The sequence below is a fragment of the Neolamprologus multifasciatus genome, chromosome 23 (assembly GCF_963576455.1).
Source record: "Neolamprologus multifasciatus chromosome 23, fNeoMul1.2, whole genome shotgun sequence".
Classification (NCBI taxonomy): Eukaryota; Metazoa; Chordata; class Actinopteri; order Cichliformes; family Cichlidae; genus Neolamprologus; species Neolamprologus multifasciatus.
The window spans coordinates 41,667,333-41,688,300 of NC_140460.1; the positions used below are offsets into that span (position 1 = coordinate 41,667,333).

A 20,968-nucleotide genomic window follows, 5' to 3' on the forward strand; every position below is an offset into this window, starting at 1 on the left:
TGTCCATACTCTGGTTTCACAACCTTCACCAGGACATCACCTGCCCCACCAGGGGCACTAGGACATTAGACCACTGCTACACTCTGTTTAAGGACTGCTACAAGACTCAGCCTCTGCCGGCATTTGGAAAATCGGACCATGCCGCCATCTTCCATATGCCTGCTTACAAACAAAGGTTAAAGCAGCAGGCACCAATCAGGAGGGAAGTTGCACGCTGGATGAACCACTCAGTGGCCACGCTGCAGGATACACTGGATGACACAGACTGGGACATGTTTTGGCGCAGCTCTGATGACATCAACATGTTGACGGAAGGGGTTTTGGGATTTATCAGCTACAGTAATTATTTTATCTGAACTAAGCCCAAAATCTGAGGAAAAAAACGATAGCAAATTTGCATTAAAAACTGAGTGAGGACCAGGTGGACATTAAACTGCGTTAATAAAACTGTTTTCTGATTTTTTTTCAAGAAGGATGGACTTGGATAAGAGTAAGGATTTTAAATTATTTAAACCACTGATCGCTGCCTCATCAGCCTGCACTTCAAGGATTTTAACAGTTTGTGTTTGCAATCCACCTAAAATTTGCCTCATGAAAATGAACTGCTGTTCCCAAAGAATGTCAGTAGGTGGCACTGTGAGATTGTTTAGTGCTTGTGAACTTGAGTTGATGTAGAGAAGGAGAACAACGCTAAGGCTACGTATGCTAGTCAGAGCTACTCACCGAGAGTTTTTCTTTAATCCTTATTTAAAAAAGGTTATGAGTGAAGACACGAAATTGGATTTTACTTTTCCGCTTGTTGGGAAACGCGGACACTTTTTGTTGATGCTGATGTACCTCTGTTTTTGTGGTTTCTGTTCATTTCCGGTTGATGCAGGAAGGTTTCCAGCCTACTTAGAAGTGACAATTGTGTTACTTCTTGACAGATAAGCTCATGAGATCTCAAAACAATACACTACCCGGGTAGTACCACTAACATTAACACACTACACACACACTTCGCACACCTGAACTGAAAAGACTGAAAAGAATCCTGAACTCTGAAGTCTGCACTATGAAACTGAATACACGGACTGACAAATATGGACTGGAACTGTTGTGAACTGTTGAATGACTGTTTATGGTTTAGTTGAAATAATCGCCAACTGTTCTTTTAGCTGTGTGCCATTCGCTCTTTAGCTGATTCCTAGAGACCATAAGCCCAAGATCCTAACTTTCTCTACATTCTGTAGTGGTAAAGTATTGTGTGTTACATCAGAGGTCCCCAACCCCCGGGCCTCGGACGTGAGTCGTTTGGTACCGGGCCGCAGAGCTGAGGCTCAGGTGTGAAATGTATGATTTTCAGGGTTTTTATCGGTTTTCAGCGTTATTTTGTTATCATTTTTATCGTTAAATCGGTTTTCCTGGGTCTTTTCACGTGTGTTATGAATAAATCTTCTTTTTTTCGGTACCGGTACTAGTTTTATTTTGTTGTATTTATCCGCGACACCTTAAAGGCCGGTCCGTGAAAATATTGTCGGGCATAAACCGGTCCGTGGCGCAAAAAAGGTTGGAGACCGCTGTGTTACATAGTACCTTTTTGTGGTGAGCCAGCCACGAAAAGGTACAGCTAATATTGAAATTACAGGATTCTGCACACTTTAGTTAATTTTGGGATTGTGTGATTATTGTGATAAGCTTTCAATTAAGACAACATTGAAAAGAGATGGATTTGGTATAGAACTACGGGGTGGATGTTAAACGGTCCATCAGTATTACTGGAGTTACTAGTCTAGATTCTGATACTGATATTATTGCTTCCTTGGAGAAGTATGTCCCAAATGCACAACCAGAGTGTGGGGAAACTGTTATTGCTGAGTTTGACTCAGATGGGTGATAACGAGTCAGAATTTCCCCTTGAGATTGAAAATGTGACCAACAAGAATGTAAAATGGCAGGCTAGTCGCATTGAAAGGTCAGAACTGCGTCATACTCCTGAGTCAGACCCTGTTTTGACTGACTCAAGTGATGAAACTGATGTTGACGGTTATTCTGACCACAGTACTACACCCTTGATAAAGACAGCTAAGCTGAAGTATGACCACAGACGGCCCCTTACATCCCAGCCAGTCACCCATTCAGCTAAATCTCAGCCTTGTAGAGAAGTGGATTTCGATACATGGTGTTTACATGTTCATTGATGGCACTCCAGTTGACATTCAGCAGAGGAAAATACTAGAGAGTCTTGTGAAGCAACTTGGTTATTCAGCACATCCATGAGAATATGTCAAGCTGCTAGATTCTGCATATGGTCTTATGGGGGATGGTGAGGAGATATTTGCCAGGTTCCTGAACACAAATCAAAATCCAGACGAGAAAGCATCTGATTATCTACAGAGGCTGCAAGCTCTCCTTAACACTGCTGTAGGCAGGAAGGGTGTGATTCAAGCAGATGCAAGTCAACATTTGCTAAAGCAGTTCAAACGGGGTTGTTGGGACCATAACTTGGTCCTGCAACTGGAACTAAAAAAAAGACCACGCCTGAGTTTGCAGAGATTCTGCTAGAGCTGAGGACTGAGGAAGACAGAAGGGCTTCTAAACTGGACAGGATACAACGTCATTTTGTGTCTAGTAAGACAAAACCTATTGTGCACATGCATTCTGTTCCTGACTTCCCACATCACACTGACTCAAGTGTAAGTGTATTGCAGGCCTATATCTCTGAAACTGAGAGTCTAAAGAAGCAGGTTGTAGAACTGCAGCTGGAACTGGCAACAAAACCACCTAAACAGCAAAGAAAGCGACAAGTTATAGGAATGGAAAAAACACAAGAGCCACCCGCACCTGTGGTTGAGACTCCAAGTTCTACCACAAACCCCAGTGAGAGCTGAGCCTATGGCTTGGTTCTGTTTTAGGTGCGGTGAAGACGGTCACATAGCCAGGAACTGCAAAAATGCTATAAACAAGGCTGTGGCTGATCAAAAGTACAAAGAACTAAAAAGCCAGACAGGAAGAATGGAAAGCCCAGCAGCAAGGTCAAATGGTAAATGGCCTTGCTGCTGGTCATTTACCTGCTGGAAAGCACATTTGTATAGCGCTTTACTTAGTCCCTAAGGACCCCAAAGCACTTTACACTACATTCAGTCATCCAACCATTCACACACTGGTGATGGCAGCTACATTGTAGCCACAGCTGCCCTGGGGCGCACTGACAGAGGCGAGTCTGGCGGACACTGGCGCCACCTCTGACCACCACCAGTAGGCAAACACGGGGTTGGTATCTTGCCCAAAGCGGATATTTGGCAGCCAGGAGGCAGCCTGGGATCGAACCACCGACCTTCTGATTAGTGGCTGACCTGCTCTGCCACCTGAGCTACAGCCACCCCAAGGTCAAGGTTTAAACTGGAGCAGGTTCCGGTAATGGGACATACGGGAACCAAGAACATTCACAAGAGTCCCAAGTCAGAACAGAGATGCCAAAGTAAACGACAACATGTTGAATCCATTCTGAATCACCTTCCAAATGGACTAGTTGGAAGGTGATTCTCATCTTCTTTTGCCATTAGATGATCTGTTAGAGGTGCTGCAGGCCAAATTGTCCCTTATCTTGGGGAAGTTGACATCACTTTCCCTCAGAGTTTCACAGGAAAGGATAAAGTTGTAACGGTTCTAGCCCTAATTGTCCCAGATAATAGAGCAAATTCAGAGATTCCAGTCCTCACTGGTACAAATGCCCTCGACATCTTGTATGAGGACTTCAATGAGCAAATGACCATTCCTGAGCATTGTACATATGCCCCTCTCATTGGACATCTGCATCTATCTACAGGAGTAAAACAACAACTAATAGTTTTGTGGGGACAGTCAAGTCACAATGTAAAACCAACATAGTAATTCCAGCTGGTCAGAAGCCTTAAATGGACGTGTCAAAAATGTCTGTGCAGGCCCCAGATCCACTCTTCAAGTCGAGCCCCGCAGCCAGTCCAGCCTACCAGGTGGCTTGATATTTTCCAGCTATGTAATGTCAAAGCCACGGCCGACATCCTTTAAAGTTCCCATTCTCCTAAAAAAAATGAGACAACGCACAATATCATTCTGCCAGCTCACTGACCTTTGGCAAAGATATCTGTCCCACTCTCAGTTTCTCCGGCAAGGTCTGAATGTAGGAATCGAACTGGAAGTTCAGAGCAGAAACATGCTCAGTGTTACACCACCCACAAAGTGACAAAATCCAGTTCGATTTTGGAGACTCACCCCTGTCAAACGAGTGCTGTGGCAGGCAGGATAAAGGACCCAAATGCAGGACTCGTATACAGAGACGTAAACTCAAAAACTTTATTAGCAGAAAAGAAACAAAACCAAAAAAGAAAACTAAACCTAGACTGGAAAACTAAGAAATAAGAGACTAGAAAACAGGGAGCTAGACGTTACCAGGGACACAAGAAACACAGAGCACATAATAGCACATGGGCTATATAATGACAACAGACTAAGAAAAACAACACGAGGAAATGGGAAACAGGAAGGAAACACAACTGGGACTAATCTGACATAAGAAGACGGGAAGGAAGGAAAACTGAAAACACGACTGTCAAAGTAAATGGACTGGTTCTTATATAGCGCTTTTCTACTCTATCTGAGCACTCAGAGCGCTTTATACAACTAATTCTCTAACTCTAATTCACCCAATCTAACATTCATACACACTCACACTCCGATGCATGTATCGGAGAGCAACTTGGGGTTAGTATCTTGCCCAAGGATATTGGCATGCAGACTTGAGGAGCCAGGGATTGAACCACCAACCTTCCAATCAGTAGGTGACCTGCTCTACCTCCTGAGCTACAGCCACCCCACCCCAAAGTAAAGCAGGAAACGAGACATTCACAAAGATGCAAACTTGACACTGAGACATGGCGAAAAAGAAGACCAAGAGTCACCTTTGCTACTGAGGATAAATTAATCCGAGTCACCAGCCTCAGAAATCACACCTGAGATTAGAGTCCCTGTCTTAGATGATGTTCCTCTTTACCCGTCTATATCTGGAAGTCCCACAGGATCTTAGCTCGGTCATTATCAAGGGGCGCCTCCCATTTTGACCTCGAGACTTCCAGGAGCTACTCAGCACAGATGTTCCTGTACACTATGCCGGCCACTTGGTTATGGCGTTCCATGTATGCGTTGCCTGCTAGCATCTTGCACCCTGCTGTTGTGTGCTGGATTGTCTCAGGGGCATCTTTACACAGCCTGCACCTGGGGTCTTGCCTGGTGTGATAGACCCCAGCCTCTATGAGTCTTGTACCTAGAGCTTGTTCCTGTGCTGCCATGATTAGTGCCTCTGTACTGTGTTTTGGTCCAGCTTTGTCCAGCCACTGGTAGGACTTCTGTATGTCAGCCACTCTACTGGTGGTACATACTGTGCAGGAGCCTGTCCTTCCATGATGGCTCCTCCTCTTGCTCTTGTTTCTCGGGGTTCTTTCTTCACGTGGTTAGTTGTGGCCATCTTCCTGATGTACTCATGGATGTTCATCGTCTCATCCTGGACAGTGATTCTGACGCTCACTAGTCCCCGTCCTCTTTCCTTTCACTTAGCGTACACTCTCAGGTTGCTGGACTCGGGGTGAAACCCTCCATGCATGGTAAGGAGCTTCCTTGTCTTGATGTCAGTGGCTTCTATCTCCTCCTTTAGTCAGCTTATTATCATCAGGGTGTCTGATCACCGTATGGTCCAAGTGTTCTTACCAGTCAGCGGACTCCTCAGGACTTGCCTACCCTCTGCAGGTACTTGGTGGTTTCAGTTTTCCAAGCGGCCTCTTTGTGGTTTCCATTTGCCTATTGCCCAGGTACTTGTAGTTGTCTTTGATCTCTGCAACATTGCCTTCCGGTAGTGTGATGCCCTCAGTTCTGACTACCCTCCCTCTCTTCGTTACCATCTGACTACACTTCTTCAGTCTGAAAGACGTTCAGATGCCGTTGCTGTATATCCTTGTGGTGTGGATCAGTGAACCAATGTCTCGTTCACTCCTGGCATACACCTTGATGTCATCCTTGTAGAGGTGGTTAAAGGTTGCTCCATTCTATAGTCGGTATCCGTAGTCTTGTCAATGATGTCACTGAGGGGGGTCAGGCCTATGGGGACAGAGCATCTCCTTGGTAAATCCCTCACTTGATGGGCTATTGGCTTGAAGTCTGAACACTCCTATAAAACATTCTCATTACTCAACAGCCTTAGCAGCCATATTAAAATGAGCTTATTTGTACAAATGTTTTAAAACATTATGTATTTTCATTTCAAATTTTAAGGGAACTTAAAAATCTACATGTACAGAAGATTCAGTCAAGTCTGATAAAAATAGGCTAGGCTTTGTGACTTTGTACACAAATTAACATATTTCTAATACCAACTTTCTATCTAAAATTCATTTTCACTTATCTTAAAGTGATTGTGGCTCAAGAGTTCGCCTTGTAATCGGAAAGTTGCCGGTTCGAGCCCCGGCTTGGACAGTCTCGGTCGTTCCGTCCTTGGGCAAGACACTTCACCCGTTGCCTACTGGTGGTGGTCAGAGGGCCCGGTGGCGCCAGTGTCCGGCAGCCTCGCCTCTGTCAGTGCGCCCCAGGGCGGCTGTGGCTGCAATGTAGCTGCCATCACCAGTGTGTGAATGTGTTGCACATTGCGTGTGTGATGACTGGTTGTGTAAAGCGCTTTGGGGTCCTTAGGGACTAGTAAAAGCGCTATACAAATAGAGGCCATTTACCATTTACCATTTAATTCTGTGGTAAGGGTAGAGGCTGTTCCAGCTGTCATGTGATGAGAGTTGGGGTATCCCCTGCACAGCGCTAACCTCAAACAAAATCCAAATCAAAAAAGGCATTCCTTAGAAGCAGTGATGATTGTGCGTTACAAAGGTCTTGAAGATTGCTGCAAATATATAACTGGTAGGCTTGTGATGACCCATATGTCCCATGACCTTGATCAGGATTCCTTCATGAGATCTGGATGGCATCAGTGCCGAAGGAAGGGCCACAGAAGAGATCATGAGAATTTCCAGGCAGCGAGAAAACTTGATGAAAGAGTGAGAAGAACAAAAATCTGGCAGTGACGTGCCCAGACTAATGGACAAAGCCTTGTAAGGACATAGGGACGAGTTTATCTTAAAATAGAATATGGAAATGGCGCTGCCTGCCTGGTTAGTTTGACCTTCTTTATGAGGTGAGGCAGCGACTACTGGTTAGATTTTATAAATGAACAAAGGTGATGGGAGAAAGTTTTGTCTCTGGGAGGGGAAAATGGACAAAATATATACAGAAGGCCTCATAGAGGAAAAGCATCTTCCACCCTCATAACACTTAAAACCAGCAGAAGGTGCAGCATTAGGGCTCAATCTATCAGCTTTTGACAGCTCATCATCATGGAAGGTGATGCCATTCAAGCTGGTGAGATTTTCAGTTTATTTCAATTAAATTTTATTTATATTCTGCCAAATCCAAACAACAGTTACCTCAAGGAGATGTTGTCAAAGCCAGATTTTTACTGGGAAACGCTATTTGGAATCAGTGAGAAATTAAAGAATAGCCTTGAGGAATTATGGGCAGGGCACTGTAGAGGTGTCCAAAAAGGGGGAGCAGCTATGGTTTGGTGCAAAAAGGCAGAGTAAATTTTGGAGGAGGAGATTTACACAAATGAGTTTCCCCGTGGGCACTGAAGCCTGAAACGGGATAGGTAGTTACTGAGGGCTAGTTGGATTGTGTGAAAGAACACATCTACAGAATGAACAGAACTGAAAGTAGAAACATCTAAAGTCATTGAATTCAATTCAATTTTATTTATACAGCACCAAATCACAACAACAGTCATCCCAACAGGCAGCCTAACTAGAGATAGTGTGGGCTCAGTAGTTTAGAGCAGCGGTCTCCAACCTTTTTTGCGCCACGGACCGGTTTATGCCCGACAATATTTTCATGGACCGGCCTTTAAGGTGTTGCGGATAAATACAACAAAATAAAACTAGTACTGGTACAGAAAAAAAGAAGATTTATTCATAACACACGTGAAAAGACCCAGGAAAACCGAGTTAACGATAAAAACAATAACAAAATAACTCTGAAAACTGATAAAAACCCTGAAAACCAGACATTTCACACCTGAGCCTCAACTCTCACGGACCGGTACCAAACGACTCACGGACCGGTACTGGTCCGAGGCCCGGGGGTTGGGGACCGCTGGTTTAGGGTTTTGGAGGAGCAGCTGGAGCTAAGCAGGTGAGAGTGGATGTGCAGTTTTTGGGTTGTGAAGTATCCTGAGCCGGGGTGAATATTAGTTGAGGAATTCTATAAAGAAGGGACTGAAGAGAAAGAAATTGGCCTTCCGGTGCTGGAAATGTCTGTTGATGTATTTTGTAAAGAAGAAAACGAGGAGAGAGATAGAGGGTTGCCAGTTTGCTCAAGAGCGATTTGAATGGTGTTGCTTTTCCACCAGGGTATAACCTCTCCAACCACTCTGCAGCCTTGTCTTATGACAAGTTATAACATGTCAGTGGTGTCGCATCAGGAGAAACAAGGCCAAGCAACGCAACAATGGTGAACATATTAAAAGGGTAAGTAGGATTCTTCTAGGATTAGTTGTCGATGGGAGAACAAACAGTTTCAAGTGCAAGAGAACATCTGCAGACAATGAACTAGAAGGGGAACGTATGATGTGTGGTCCTGCTCACAAAATTAATTTAAACTGTCTCCAGTAATTGAAGGTGTTGGGACACCATTCTGGTTGTCTTTTACCCCTGTTTGTTTCATGTATACTAATAGCATTTACGTGAGTCGCCTGCAAAAGTCGTTATATGTAGAACCACATGAAACATTTACATGAAGCATAGAGAAGACATTAAATGGTTTACCAGCCATGGAAGTACTTGGCTTCAGAAGGTCACCACACTGTAGGCGGTTGAAAGATGCAACTTTTAATTTGCACGTTCAATTAAAATAAGAAAAGTTTGACAGTGTTGTCCTTGTTTGAGTAAAAGAATGATCAAAGCTTGTACTCTGTACAGCTGTACACAGACTGTCCATAACACTTTTTAAAGAGTCAGCCTGAAACAATGTTACGCAGTGTTATGGAGTATATATTTAGATTTCCTGTCAAATACAGCAGCTGCTGTAGGCACATAAGGAATAAAACAGCTGAACAGCTGTGCTTGTATAATTTAATATAAATTCCTTTAGATGAATATTTCAGTATTGATACAAAAAGAATTCAGATAGTTGCTACGAGTGAAATGCATATGTGTGCGTCTGTGTTGCAGCAGCTTTCTGTCTGGAGCAGGAATGCTGTTTATGTATATATGTGTGTGTGAGATGGTGATGAAATCATTCGTAACACCTCTCATCAGCCCGTTGTGCACATTTCAAGATTATTTTGTTCTTTTGTGTGCATAGAACACAATAGAAATATCCTTTTTGGTGAAATTCACATGTTCCAGCAGCAAAGTGACAGGCATATCAAGCATGCAGATTCACACAAAAGTGAAGATTATAAAATAAAAAACAAGAAATAAGAGACTGTACAGGGCAAACTTACAACATAAGGGAAAAAAGCAAGAAAGATACTGTACAGTATTAAAATACCACGCTCAGACTCAAATTTGCATCTGAGTAGGACACTTAAAAAAAAAAGATGTACAAAAAGTGTTGTATATTTGTGCTTAAAAACAACAAAGACAGACTATTTAAAGAAAATTGAAAAACTGCAAATAAGAGCAGGGATAGAATAGAATAGAATAGAATAGAATAGAATAGAATGTCTTTTATTGTCACTATACACATGTACAATAAGATTAGGAGCAGACATGTAAAAAAGAGGAGGAAGGTGCACGGCTCTGCGGCACTATGTGTGCAAATATCAAAATAAATAGGATTATATATTTACAATGTGGGATGTAAACAAGCTTTTGTGTGTGTTGGAAGCAGTGATGGTGATAAAGTCTAACAGCTGCTATATGATCATGCCTCTTTGTGCATCTAGTTCAGCAGTCACTGGAGGAGCTCTCCAGGTCTGCTGCAGCTTCATGAATCCCATGGGAGACATTGTCCAAGAGGGACATTATTTTTCTTCTTCAAATATAGTTCTTCTGTCTTCTACCACCTGCACTGGGTTGAGGGGGCATCCTAGAGCAGAGCTGGCCTTTTTGATGAGCTTATCCAACCGCTTCCCCTCAGCTGTAGATAATCTGCTGTTCCAACAGACAATGCCATAAGTCAGCGGTCTCCAACCTTTTAGGCGCCACAGACCGGTTTATGCCCGACAATATTTTCACGGACCGGCCTTTAAGGTGTCGCGGATAAATACAACAAAATAAAACTAGTACCAAAAAAAAGAAGATTTATTCATAACACATGTGAAAAGACCCAGGAAAACCGAGTAAACGATAAAAACGATAACAAAATAACGCTGAAAACCGATAAAAACCCTGAAAACTATACATTTCACACCTGAGCCTCAACTCTCGTGGCCCGGTACCAAACGGTCTGAGGACCGCTGCCATAAATGATGGCTGACGCCACCACAGAGTCAAAAAAGGTCTTTAGGAGCACATCCCAACTCTCCAAAAGATGTCAGTCTCATCAGGTAGAGTCTGCTCTGACCCTTCTTGTAACGAGCATCCATGTTGTGACTCCAGTCACTTTATTGGTCAGGTGAACACCCAGGTAGAGTCTACTATCTCAATGTGGTGGGTTCCCCGTGATGATCAGGAGATGGTTCAGCTGGCACCAGTACACAAAGTCCTGAATCTACCATCACCTGTGATGAAGCCAACTATGACAGGGTCATCAGGTCGTTTGTAGATAGCAGCCTTTGTAGTTGATGGAGACGTCTGCAGTGTAGAGGGTGCCAGCACTGTTCCTGCAGGGCCCCAGTACAGCCGACCAGCCTGTCAGAGACACAGCTCTGTGTTCTCACATACTGTGTTTGGCTGCTTTGTGACCTAAAATTATTTCTGCCTCTTCCAAATCCCACTGATGTTATTCTGCAGCAGTTGGTCCTCCGTCGTCTTCCTGTAGATGTTTTCTTCCTTCTCAGTTCCTCCTCCTTATTTCCTGATCTAAAAGCTCTCTTATTTTCCTTGTGGAGTGCATTTATTTCAGGGTTTATCCAGGGCTTGTTATTGGAGAAACACTCTACCTTCAACAGTGTTGTCCACACAGTGAAATGTAGTCTGTGATGAGATCATGCTGTCGATGTTCTCCCTGTGAGGAGCACAAGCTGAACTCACACACATGTTGACTTCTTAGATTTCCAGTCATCCAGCTTCACTCTGTACTGTTAATTTGTGAGCTAGATTAGCCGCTAACATACAACTAATATACATGTTAATATATTATTTATTTTAAACAACAATGCCAAATTGAACATGAATTCACCAAACAACAATCTGCTCTGTCCACACACATTATTTGACTGTAGCGTCTGAGCTGTGTATTCCCTTTGTCAGCTTGCCTCAGAGACCTCCCCCTCCCTTTCTGCAGGCATACATGGAAAGCTTAATGCGGGGATAGGATGGCAGACTCCCTCACAGAACACAGTCTGCATCCATGATAACAGAAAAAAATTAAGTCAGAAACAGCATGATTAGCATGAAAGGAGGGTGGTTGGCAAAAACAGCCTGCTGAGGGAACAGCATCTGTATGCAGGCTGAAACAGCGTAAACAGCACACCCTATATGAGATTTACCAATAGGATTCACACTGGGTCGTACTGAGATTATCTGATTTGTAAGACTTTCTAGATCAGCTTGACTTGATACTGAAACCTAAGTTGCATCCAATCGCAGTGTGAATGTTTGATAGAAAGCACTTAGGCACCGAAGGAAAACTAGGTAGTTGTGTAAAAGTGAGATGCTTGAGTAGAAAAGTGCTTTAAACAAAAAAAAGTCTATTAACACGAAAGGCAACAACTTACTTTATAATTTCATTCTGACTGTAGGGGGGAAGCACTGCACAGAAACTGCTCTACTAGAGGTATGAATGACATTTTAATAAGTGCAGATGCAAGTAATGTGCAGTAGTGTTGTTTTTAGTACTCGTTATTCTTTTTAGACCTGACTGCAGCATCTGATACAGCTGACCACCTCATCAGTGCATCAGAATCAGGATTGGTGCAGTGGCTCTCAAATTGTTCTCAAAAAGCAAAAAATTATTTAATATGACGGCAATATCAGCAGTGAGTACAAACATGTTGATTGGCTCAGGGTGGGTGGGGGTTGCTCATACAGTCCACATGTTTTTTGTTTTGTGGAGAAGAACCGGGTCCCTGGGGGATTCCTGTGGGTGGTGCTTCGGGAGTATAGGTTTCAAGTATTTTGATATGGGCCATTCAGTTCCTGTACAACGGCAGCAGAAACTTGGTTGGTATTGTCGGCATTAAGTCAGCACCCATCGTTTCCGCTGGTTTTGAACCCACTATGGCTGCCATTTGTTACCAATTTAGTTCATAATTTTTAAGGACAGAATTGCTGGGCGTAGCAAAGTGGTGGCTCTCAGCCGATAAAGGGTGGCGTGCCCACTCCGGGTCAGGTATAAGTACTGCCCTAAGTGGAGGTGTTCAAGAGTCTTGTTCACAAGGAAGACACAGATTGACAGGTGGATTGGGGGGGGCACTTGCACTGATGCATATGCCGTGCCAATCTGTTGTGGTAGCCAAGTGGTGGAGGGTCTCCCAGGATTTCATCTTTGCTTTTTACAGATGATGTGGTTCTGTTGGCTTCATGAGGTGGGAACTTGCAGAAGAGAGAGCTGAGCATTAAAGGGAAGCTGTGGATTTACTGGTCAGTCTACATTCCCACCCTTACTTCATGAGCTCTGGGTAGAATCAGGTCGCAGGCATGATATGAGTGGCTGGGCGCTAACTTAGAGATAGGTTGAGGAGTTCGGTCATTCGAGAAGGACTTGGAGTAGAACTGCTGTTCCTCCACATTGAAAGGAGGCGGTTGAGGTGGTTCCATGATCTGACTCAGATACCTCTGAATAATGCACCTTCTAGGTGTCCAAATGGAAGGAGGTCCAGGGGCAGACTAGGGAAGAGATTATATCTCCGGGGTGGCTTGGGAACATCTCGATGTTCACCCAAATAAGCTCCTAAGACTGCTGCTGTCCCTGCAACCCAAACCCATATAAATGATTTTTTTAAAGAATTGTGGCTTCATGAATAACTGTGTGTTTTATCTTCCTGGACAAAACTGGGCAGCACTTTCAGTGTTGCTTTCTTGCTGTGGGACACAATGTTTAACGTCTAAAGAGAAGACAAAAAAGTAATTCTGAAAACCTTTAACTAATTTCAGGTATAAAATGCCACTTAGCAAAATAGAATAGAATAGAATAGAATAGAATAGCCCTTTATTGTCATTGTACATGTTCAATGACATTGAGGTTGCTCCACACCAACTGTGCTGGAATAAAATATAAATAGTAGACAGGAATAAATAACAGCCATGAGAAATATATACAAAAATAAAAGAAAGGCACACGATGAACGGACACACATTAGAGAACAGGTTACAATGTGTGTGAAAGTAGTGCAAAGAAAAAAAGACTTGGTCCGAATAGAGTCAGTGGGTGTGGCCTGAGTAACGGCGATTACTCAGATCATGGGTCAGATTGGGGAGGGAAGGGGTGTGGCAGGTTAGTGTTTGTTAACAGTCCGAATGGCCCAGGGAAAGAAGCTGTTTGTGAGTCTGATCGATCTGCTGACAGCAGACAATGATTTTTTGGGCAGTGTTAATTACCCTCTGTGGAGCTTTCCTGTCTCAGTAGTCACCCATGCGCACCAAACACCCTGGGAGAGCATGCTCTCCACTGAGGAGCGATAGAAGGACAGCAGCCTCTGGTCCAGGTTATTCTTGCTTAGGACACAGAGGAAGTGCAGACATGAGCGAGATGAGATGTTAGGCATGTTTGACAATGAAGCTGGTTGGGTGGGCTGGTGTGCAGTCATAGATGTACAGAGGGTGCTTATTGACAGTGGTGCCCATCCCTACAATGATGTGGCGAATGACTAGCCAGGGTTGAGGGAAAGATGAACAGAGACATCCTTGATAATGACCTACTCAAGAGCATTCTGGACCTTGAACTGGGGAGAAGGTTCATGTTCCAACAGGACAACAACCCTAATCACAAGATAACAAAGGACTTTCAGTGGCCCAGCCAGAGCGCAGATGTGAACTCGATTTATTATCTCTGGAGAGATTAGAAAAGGGTTGTTCACCAACACTCCCCATCCAACCTGATGGAGCTTGTAAAGAAGAATGGGAGAAACCCAAGTAATTACTCAAAACACGTGAAACACAGCAATGACAACGGTGACCAGCAGGAGAAAGAAAAAAACAAATCCTGCAAAAATAAAAGAGATGCAATAAGAACAAAAACACAAAGGGTCATCAACTGCTGCACTTGTAAGAAAAAAACATTAAAAAAATACATGACAATGACAACCAGCCAATGGGTCAATTTTACATTAAAAATATGGAGGGGAGTGGTCAAGCAGGCACAACTTCAGGAAGAGATGAAACTTCTGAGGTGGCCAGCGTACGACCCTGATTTTGTACCTGCCTCCCACAACAGTAGATTTAGACAATGGGTGTGGCATGGAATCACTGCTGTGTGTTCAGTAAAATCTAAAATTATGGTTTTTGATACCTTATGCAAGACTTACAGCCTTGAGAAACAAGACTTTTTCCGATACTTGCAATTCCGTGACTATATTGGCAAAAGAATAAAAGCTGTGTCCCTGGAGACTTCTCGATTGTTAACATCTTCATTGATGCTTATGACTCCGGGAGTAGCAAAGCCCTGATAAGTAAACTGTACAAATGTATGATTAAAAGGGACTCAACAATTTACATAAAGCAGAAATGGGAAAAAGAAACGGACATTGAGATTACAGAAGATGGGTGGACACGGATTTGGGAAACACAGTTTACCACAACTAACTCCAACATGTGGCGGGACTTTTGTTGGAAGAACATTATACGCTTTTTCATAACACCTGAACAAAAGTCTAAATTCAGTGCTGCACCTGCGCTTTGTTGGAGAAACTGTGGGGAAGTCATGGCAGATCATGGACACATATTCTGGTCCTGCCCATCCATACGACCCTTCTGGACGGAAGTTGCAATAATAATCACAAAGGTACTGGGATTCAATGTGACTTGTACATTCGCATCATTGTATCTGGGATATTTTGCAGAAGATTTATTTACTGACGATGTTTATCTCCTGAGAATTTTCTTGGCATCTGCGAAGAAGGCTATAACAAAACGCTGGCTTTGTAAAGACCCTCCCACTATAATACTTTTTACCTCTATAGTGGAAGACATCAAATTGATGGAATGTATGACCTTCACCTGCGACTCCAGGGAGACTTGGGGAGGAGACGTTGGAGGAAATGGCTGGGCTTTACAAATTGTGGCAGCACTCTTTAACCCTTTAAAACCGGTCAGAGCTGCACGCTCTGTTTTGCTTAACTATTTTTAAATCCCGGTAGCTCTGCAACCACGTGAGCTAGCGCAATAATTTCTTTTGCATATGAAACCGGAGGAGTTGTACTTACATCTTATGCCATCAGCTTGTCCTCGGTCACAGTTTCCTTCCACATATAGTTTTGCAAAAACTGCATAAAAAGCACTTGTAGCAACAAAAACATAATATTCCAGAAACACGCTTTGCCGATCCGATCAGCTGTTCATAACACTTCCTACGTCCATCAGCGCGAACTATCGCATGTCTGCCATGACCTGCCCGAAACCGGAAGTGACGTCATTTTTGCGGAAATGTAGTTTTTTTACCATCAAGGCCTCATGAGCCTATACTGGTGTTTTTAAAAGTTATGTTTGACTTTATGACTTTCTGTGTGGTTTCTGGGATGCTTAGGACTCATATTGCACTGCTGGAAATAGTTTATTTTGATGCATATGCTGCTTTTTTGCAAATTTGCACTATAATATTTATTTTTCCTGCAGTGTATAAAAATTGGTGTATTTCAAAAATAAAACTATGAAGACACTCAAAATAAATTTCCTGTGGTGGGAAACTATTTTGTGCAACTTTTTTGTATTTACAGTTTTGAGGGATAAGCCTCTTAAATTTCTCTAACTAGAAATATATGTTAAAAAAAAAAAAAGATTTTCAATTCTTTTGTAGTTTATTGCACTTTTTTGCAATTTATGTAATTACTATGCACTTAATGCAGACATATTATTAAAATTGAGGCTTTAATGGTTGTATTGATGTATAGCAACTTGAAATGCTCCCAAAAATGGCTCCACAGCATGTAAACATATAATATAAGCTCTGGCGGACTTGATTCTATGGTAGGTCTTAAAGGGTTAATGCATAGAACTTGCAATACCAAAGTATTGATATATGTATGTGTGGATGTGCAGCTGTATACACGGGCATATATTGTCTTCCCATGACCTCATAATATTTTGTCTTTTTTGTTTGTTTTTTTCTGCATAAAAATGTTGCTAAATAAATAAAAAGTATCAAAAAGATACACAAGATACAGATGTGTGCACACATGTGTGTGTGTGACAGAACATACTGGATAATGAGATTGAGAAGCTAATAAGTTTACAACTAACAAGTTCTTTAAATTCAAATATCTGTAAATGTTTATATGCAGCTGTCTACCCTGATGTCGTCATCTTGTTACTTTTTCCTCTTTCAATCTAAATGTTCTTACTGTCCCTGTTTGGAAAGCAAAGCCTTCTTTCTCTATTTTGATCTGTCACAAACCCAGCTGCTGTAGTGGGTGTTTAAACACGTCTCCCACATTTAAAAAAATCACCTTTTGTTGTTGTTGCCTTACAGCAGCACAGTGCATATTTCTCTCAATCGATCCTCTTGTTTTTCTCTTCTTTTAGGCTCATTGCTCAACCAAACGACTGACCTGTTCTCCAACACATCCTGCAACATATCCACCAATGACTCGACATCTTGTTCTGCTGTTGAGAGCGGAGTGGGAACAGGAAGTCCATACAAAGCTTTGGAGATGTTTTTTATTGCTATGGTTACAGGATCGCTGAGCTTTGTGACTGTTACAGGAAATATTTTAGTCATGCTCTCCATCAAAGTAAACCGTCACCTACAAACTGTCAATAACTACTTCCTGTTTTCATTAGCATGCGCTGACTTGATCATCGGTGTTTTCAGTATGAATTTGTACACAGTCTACATTATTGTTGGCTACTGGCCACTTGGGCCGGTGGTCTGTGACTTGTGGCTAGCTTTAGATTATGTTGTGTCGAACGCCTCTGTGATGAATCTGTTAATTATCAGCTTCGATCGATATTTCTGTGTGACCAAACCCCTTACGTACCCGACAAGAAGGACAACGAAGATGGCAGGATTAATGATCGCAGCGGCTTGGATCCTGTCGTTCATCTTATGGGCTCCTGCCATCTTGTTCTGGCAGTTCATCGTTGGACAGAGAACGGTGCCACCTGGAGAGTGTTATATTCAGGTACAAAAAAATCTATGTACAGAACTTGTGTTGTGTATAAAATCGTATTGATCAGATACAGCAGGGAATGAGGAAGTAAACAAACACAGAGTCTACAAAGTTACTGAGAAATCGACTTTGTTTTTCACTCTTTCTGTTTGAGTTGGTTTACTCGAACAGACAGGCTCCATTGAATCATTATAATTAACTTAATTTTGTTATTATTAGTAGTAGAAGTGTCCTGCTGTCCACTGTGTGCTGTTAGCCTACTCTGGATTCAGCTGTGACTGCCAGAGATGTCATTTTGGCAGTCTTGATAGCTTTTCTAGTTTTTGGTAATAAAAAGGTTAAGATGCAAACTGATAAACTAGAACAATAACATTATCTCACTGAACAAACTGAAAGTGGCTGACAACCCACTAAAATATCTATAGAGTATAACAGCTGGTAACAAGTTCTTTGGTTTGAAAGCCTGATCGGTATTGTTTAAATAAATAAATAAATAAATTTTTATTTATATAGCACCTTTCAAGACAGAATCAAAGTGCTGCACATAAGATTACAAGTCATGAAAAGATTTAAAAAGAGAAAATAAAACAGGCATAAAATTAACCAAAAGCAGTTTTAAAAAGGTGAGTTTTGAGTTGTTTTTTAAAAACAGCGACTGAGTCTGCAGTTCTTAATGTTTGGGGGGAGAGAGTCCACAGTCTCGGGGCCACAGTGGCAAAAGCTCTGTCACCCTCAGTCCTCCTCTTAGTATTTTTTATAGCAAGTAAGCCCTGATCAGATGACCTCAAAGACCTGCTGGGGACATCAGGCTGTAGCAGATCAGAGATGTAGGCTGGTACCAGTCCGTGCACAGCTCTGTAGGTCAAGACCAGGATCTTAAGATCAACTCTAAATTTAACAGGAAGCCAGTGTAACTGAGATAATAACGGTGTCACATGTGAATACTTGGAGGATTTTGTCAAAAGCCTCGCTGCAGCGTTTTGCACAACCTGCAGACGATCCAGAGAACCTTTGCTTAGACACATAAACAGCGAATTACAATAATCCAAGCGTGACGAAATAAATGCATGTATAGCAATCTCCAGTTCAGAGCGAGATAAAACCGGGCTTTAAAAACATTTCTAAACAATACAAAAATCCTGCTACACAATCCAGAAAAGTTGGATCACCTTCAGGAATTAGCAGCACCAGCTTTCAAGACTCGATCAACCTCCATATCTGCAGAACAGCTTTAAATACATTTTGAGTTCCCTAAAAAGGCCTTTTTGTCTAATTCTGTGTAACCTCACCTTTTTTAACCTCTTGCACTTCACAGTTATCTTTATACCATTTCAAGCTATTCATTGGACTCGAGTGACTCGAAATGCAACAAATAACTGGAAACATTGGAGTGTTCAAACCAAAAAAGAGAAACTAGTAGTTGAAGACAATCATGATCACTAACGAGACGTCACCAGGCATTGAACTTTTTAAGTTAAAAGCCAGAACCTTCGGCACCACTTCTTAAAATATTTAAGTATATTTGCACGTATAGTTTTATCCTATTTGATATCTCCTTTGAGCCTCTCCTGACAGAGAAAATCATCCAACCTACATTCAAACACTTCTGGTGTTTTAAAAGTCATTAAAGATGCATGCTGTATGATATTCTACCCTGGGAAAAGAAAAGAAATCAATGATTCTTTTGAAAGCCCGATAACTTAATAGAAATTTCCAACAACAACTTTACTGTCAGGTGAACACTGTTACTCAGAAGCTGTTGCTTCAACATTTTAAACCAGCTATTAAATACATGCTGTCACATTGCAAAATGGGTTAAAATGTCCTTGAAGATGATTAGATAAACATAATTAAATGGCTAGTCCAGAATTAAGATGTGGACCCGAGTTACTGAGGACAACAGAAGAAGAACAAACTACAGCAATTAGAGAAACCAGTAAGATCCTGGAAAGATAAATTCAGTTCCCTAAAGTCAGATTCCTACTTGTCTTTGGAAGCTGTAACCATCAGTAACTTCAGTGTAATGAATGAGTGCTCTTTCATTCTGATGACTGCAAGGTTTTGTAAAGGTTATTATTGAATGGTCTTTCATTATTCTGAATAAAATCTTTAGTAATTGTTAGTTTAAAATGTGAGGCCTCACAGATTTTCATCTTTTTGTCATTAATAATGCAAACCACAAAAGGCTGTTCATGAAGTCCTCTTTCAGTAATCGGGAATCAATGTAATAAAAGCTCAGATACCTGGAAGTAGTCGAGAGGGAGTAAAAATACCCCCAGCTGGCAGGGGTAGCGTCCATAACGTAGAATGATGTTGGTCTGGAGTTTATAAACAGCGTTATCTGTTTTCAGTCAACCTAAACTAGGATTCTTATTGTTACACTAACGTGGTTTTTCCCTCAGCTCTTAAATGTTTACCTGTGATTAACTTTAATGGAGTCGCTGAGAAATGCTATAACTAATTTTGTGAGTTTACAAATACAACAATAATCAAAGTTCTGGTATATGATGTATATTGTATCTGTAAATGTAGTAAAATATTGACCATACATTAAAAATACTTGCTTTATGTAACAGTTTTCCTTTCTTTCCTTCCTGCAGTTCCTCTCTAATCCTGCAGTGACATTTGGAACAGCAATAGCAGCATTTTATCTCCCTGTCATTATCATGACAGTGCTATACATCCATATCTCCCTGGCCTCAAGGAGCAGGGTCTCCAAACACAAACCGGAGAAGAAAGACAAGAAGGGAATGAAGTAAGACATCAAAGGAATCTAATTATTTCATTCGCATATCTCGCAAATTACTTTCAGACGAGCAACAAAAATGCAAGCCACAAGATGGAGAAAGTTTTTTTTTTAAGTAAATTCTGCAGGTTGCTAGTATCATTGGATTTTTTATATATATAACTGCTCTTAACTAAAATTTGATGGTATCTAGAACATGGAAAATAAGCATTCTGGATTTTATAATGTAGACAAAGTGGTAGACATTTATGTCAAATTTATCTATGTATCATGTTTATCACATTTATATAGATTTTGAACCAATTCATTCTTAAATTCCTGTTTAATACAACAGTTACTGTACGTGTCATTTTCCCAGAGCTCCCTGCCTGATGAACAGTCACCTGTTGAAGCAGAACAACAACAATGAGACCAGTCCTCATGCCAGTCCACACTCAACTCCAAAACTCAGCCTGGACTCGACCACCACTGCACTGGATGCTGTGAAGAATGGAAAAGTGGATGAATCCAAAGCTGCTGAGCCTCAGCCTCTGGCACAGCCGAGACTCGCACAGGTACCATCTACTAAATCTTTGAAGTGAGTGCTTATGGCTACAACATGTAAGCAGTTGAAAACTTGATGGCTGTGTTTATCTGTCTGATCGATCTAGGAAGAAAAAGAGAGCTCCAATGATTCCTCCACAGCTTTTATTCCCCCCAGAGAACCAAAGGACAATTCCAACAACCAAATAACATCTGAGGTCTGT

General features: G+C 41.9%; 1 protein-coding gene across 3 annotated transcripts in view; it reads left to right on the forward strand.

The window, feature by feature from the left end:
• The window catches only part of LOC146492397 (muscarinic acetylcholine receptor M4-like), a 64,498-nt gene that overhangs the window by 20,866 nt on the left and 22,664 nt on the right, over positions 1–20,968 (forward strand). For all 3 annotated transcript variants that reach the window (XM_085150820.1, XM_085150818.1, XM_085150819.1), the window contains exons 2-5: positions 16,890–17,488; positions 20,077–20,231; positions 20,581–20,776; positions 20,873–20,962. In XM_085150820.1, the coding sequence (XP_085006946.1) occupies positions 16,890–17,488; positions 20,077–20,231; positions 20,581–20,776; positions 20,873–20,962 (1,040 nt within the window). The remainder of the gene's footprint in view (positions 1–16,889; positions 17,489–20,076; positions 20,232–20,580; positions 20,777–20,872; positions 20,963–20,968) is intronic.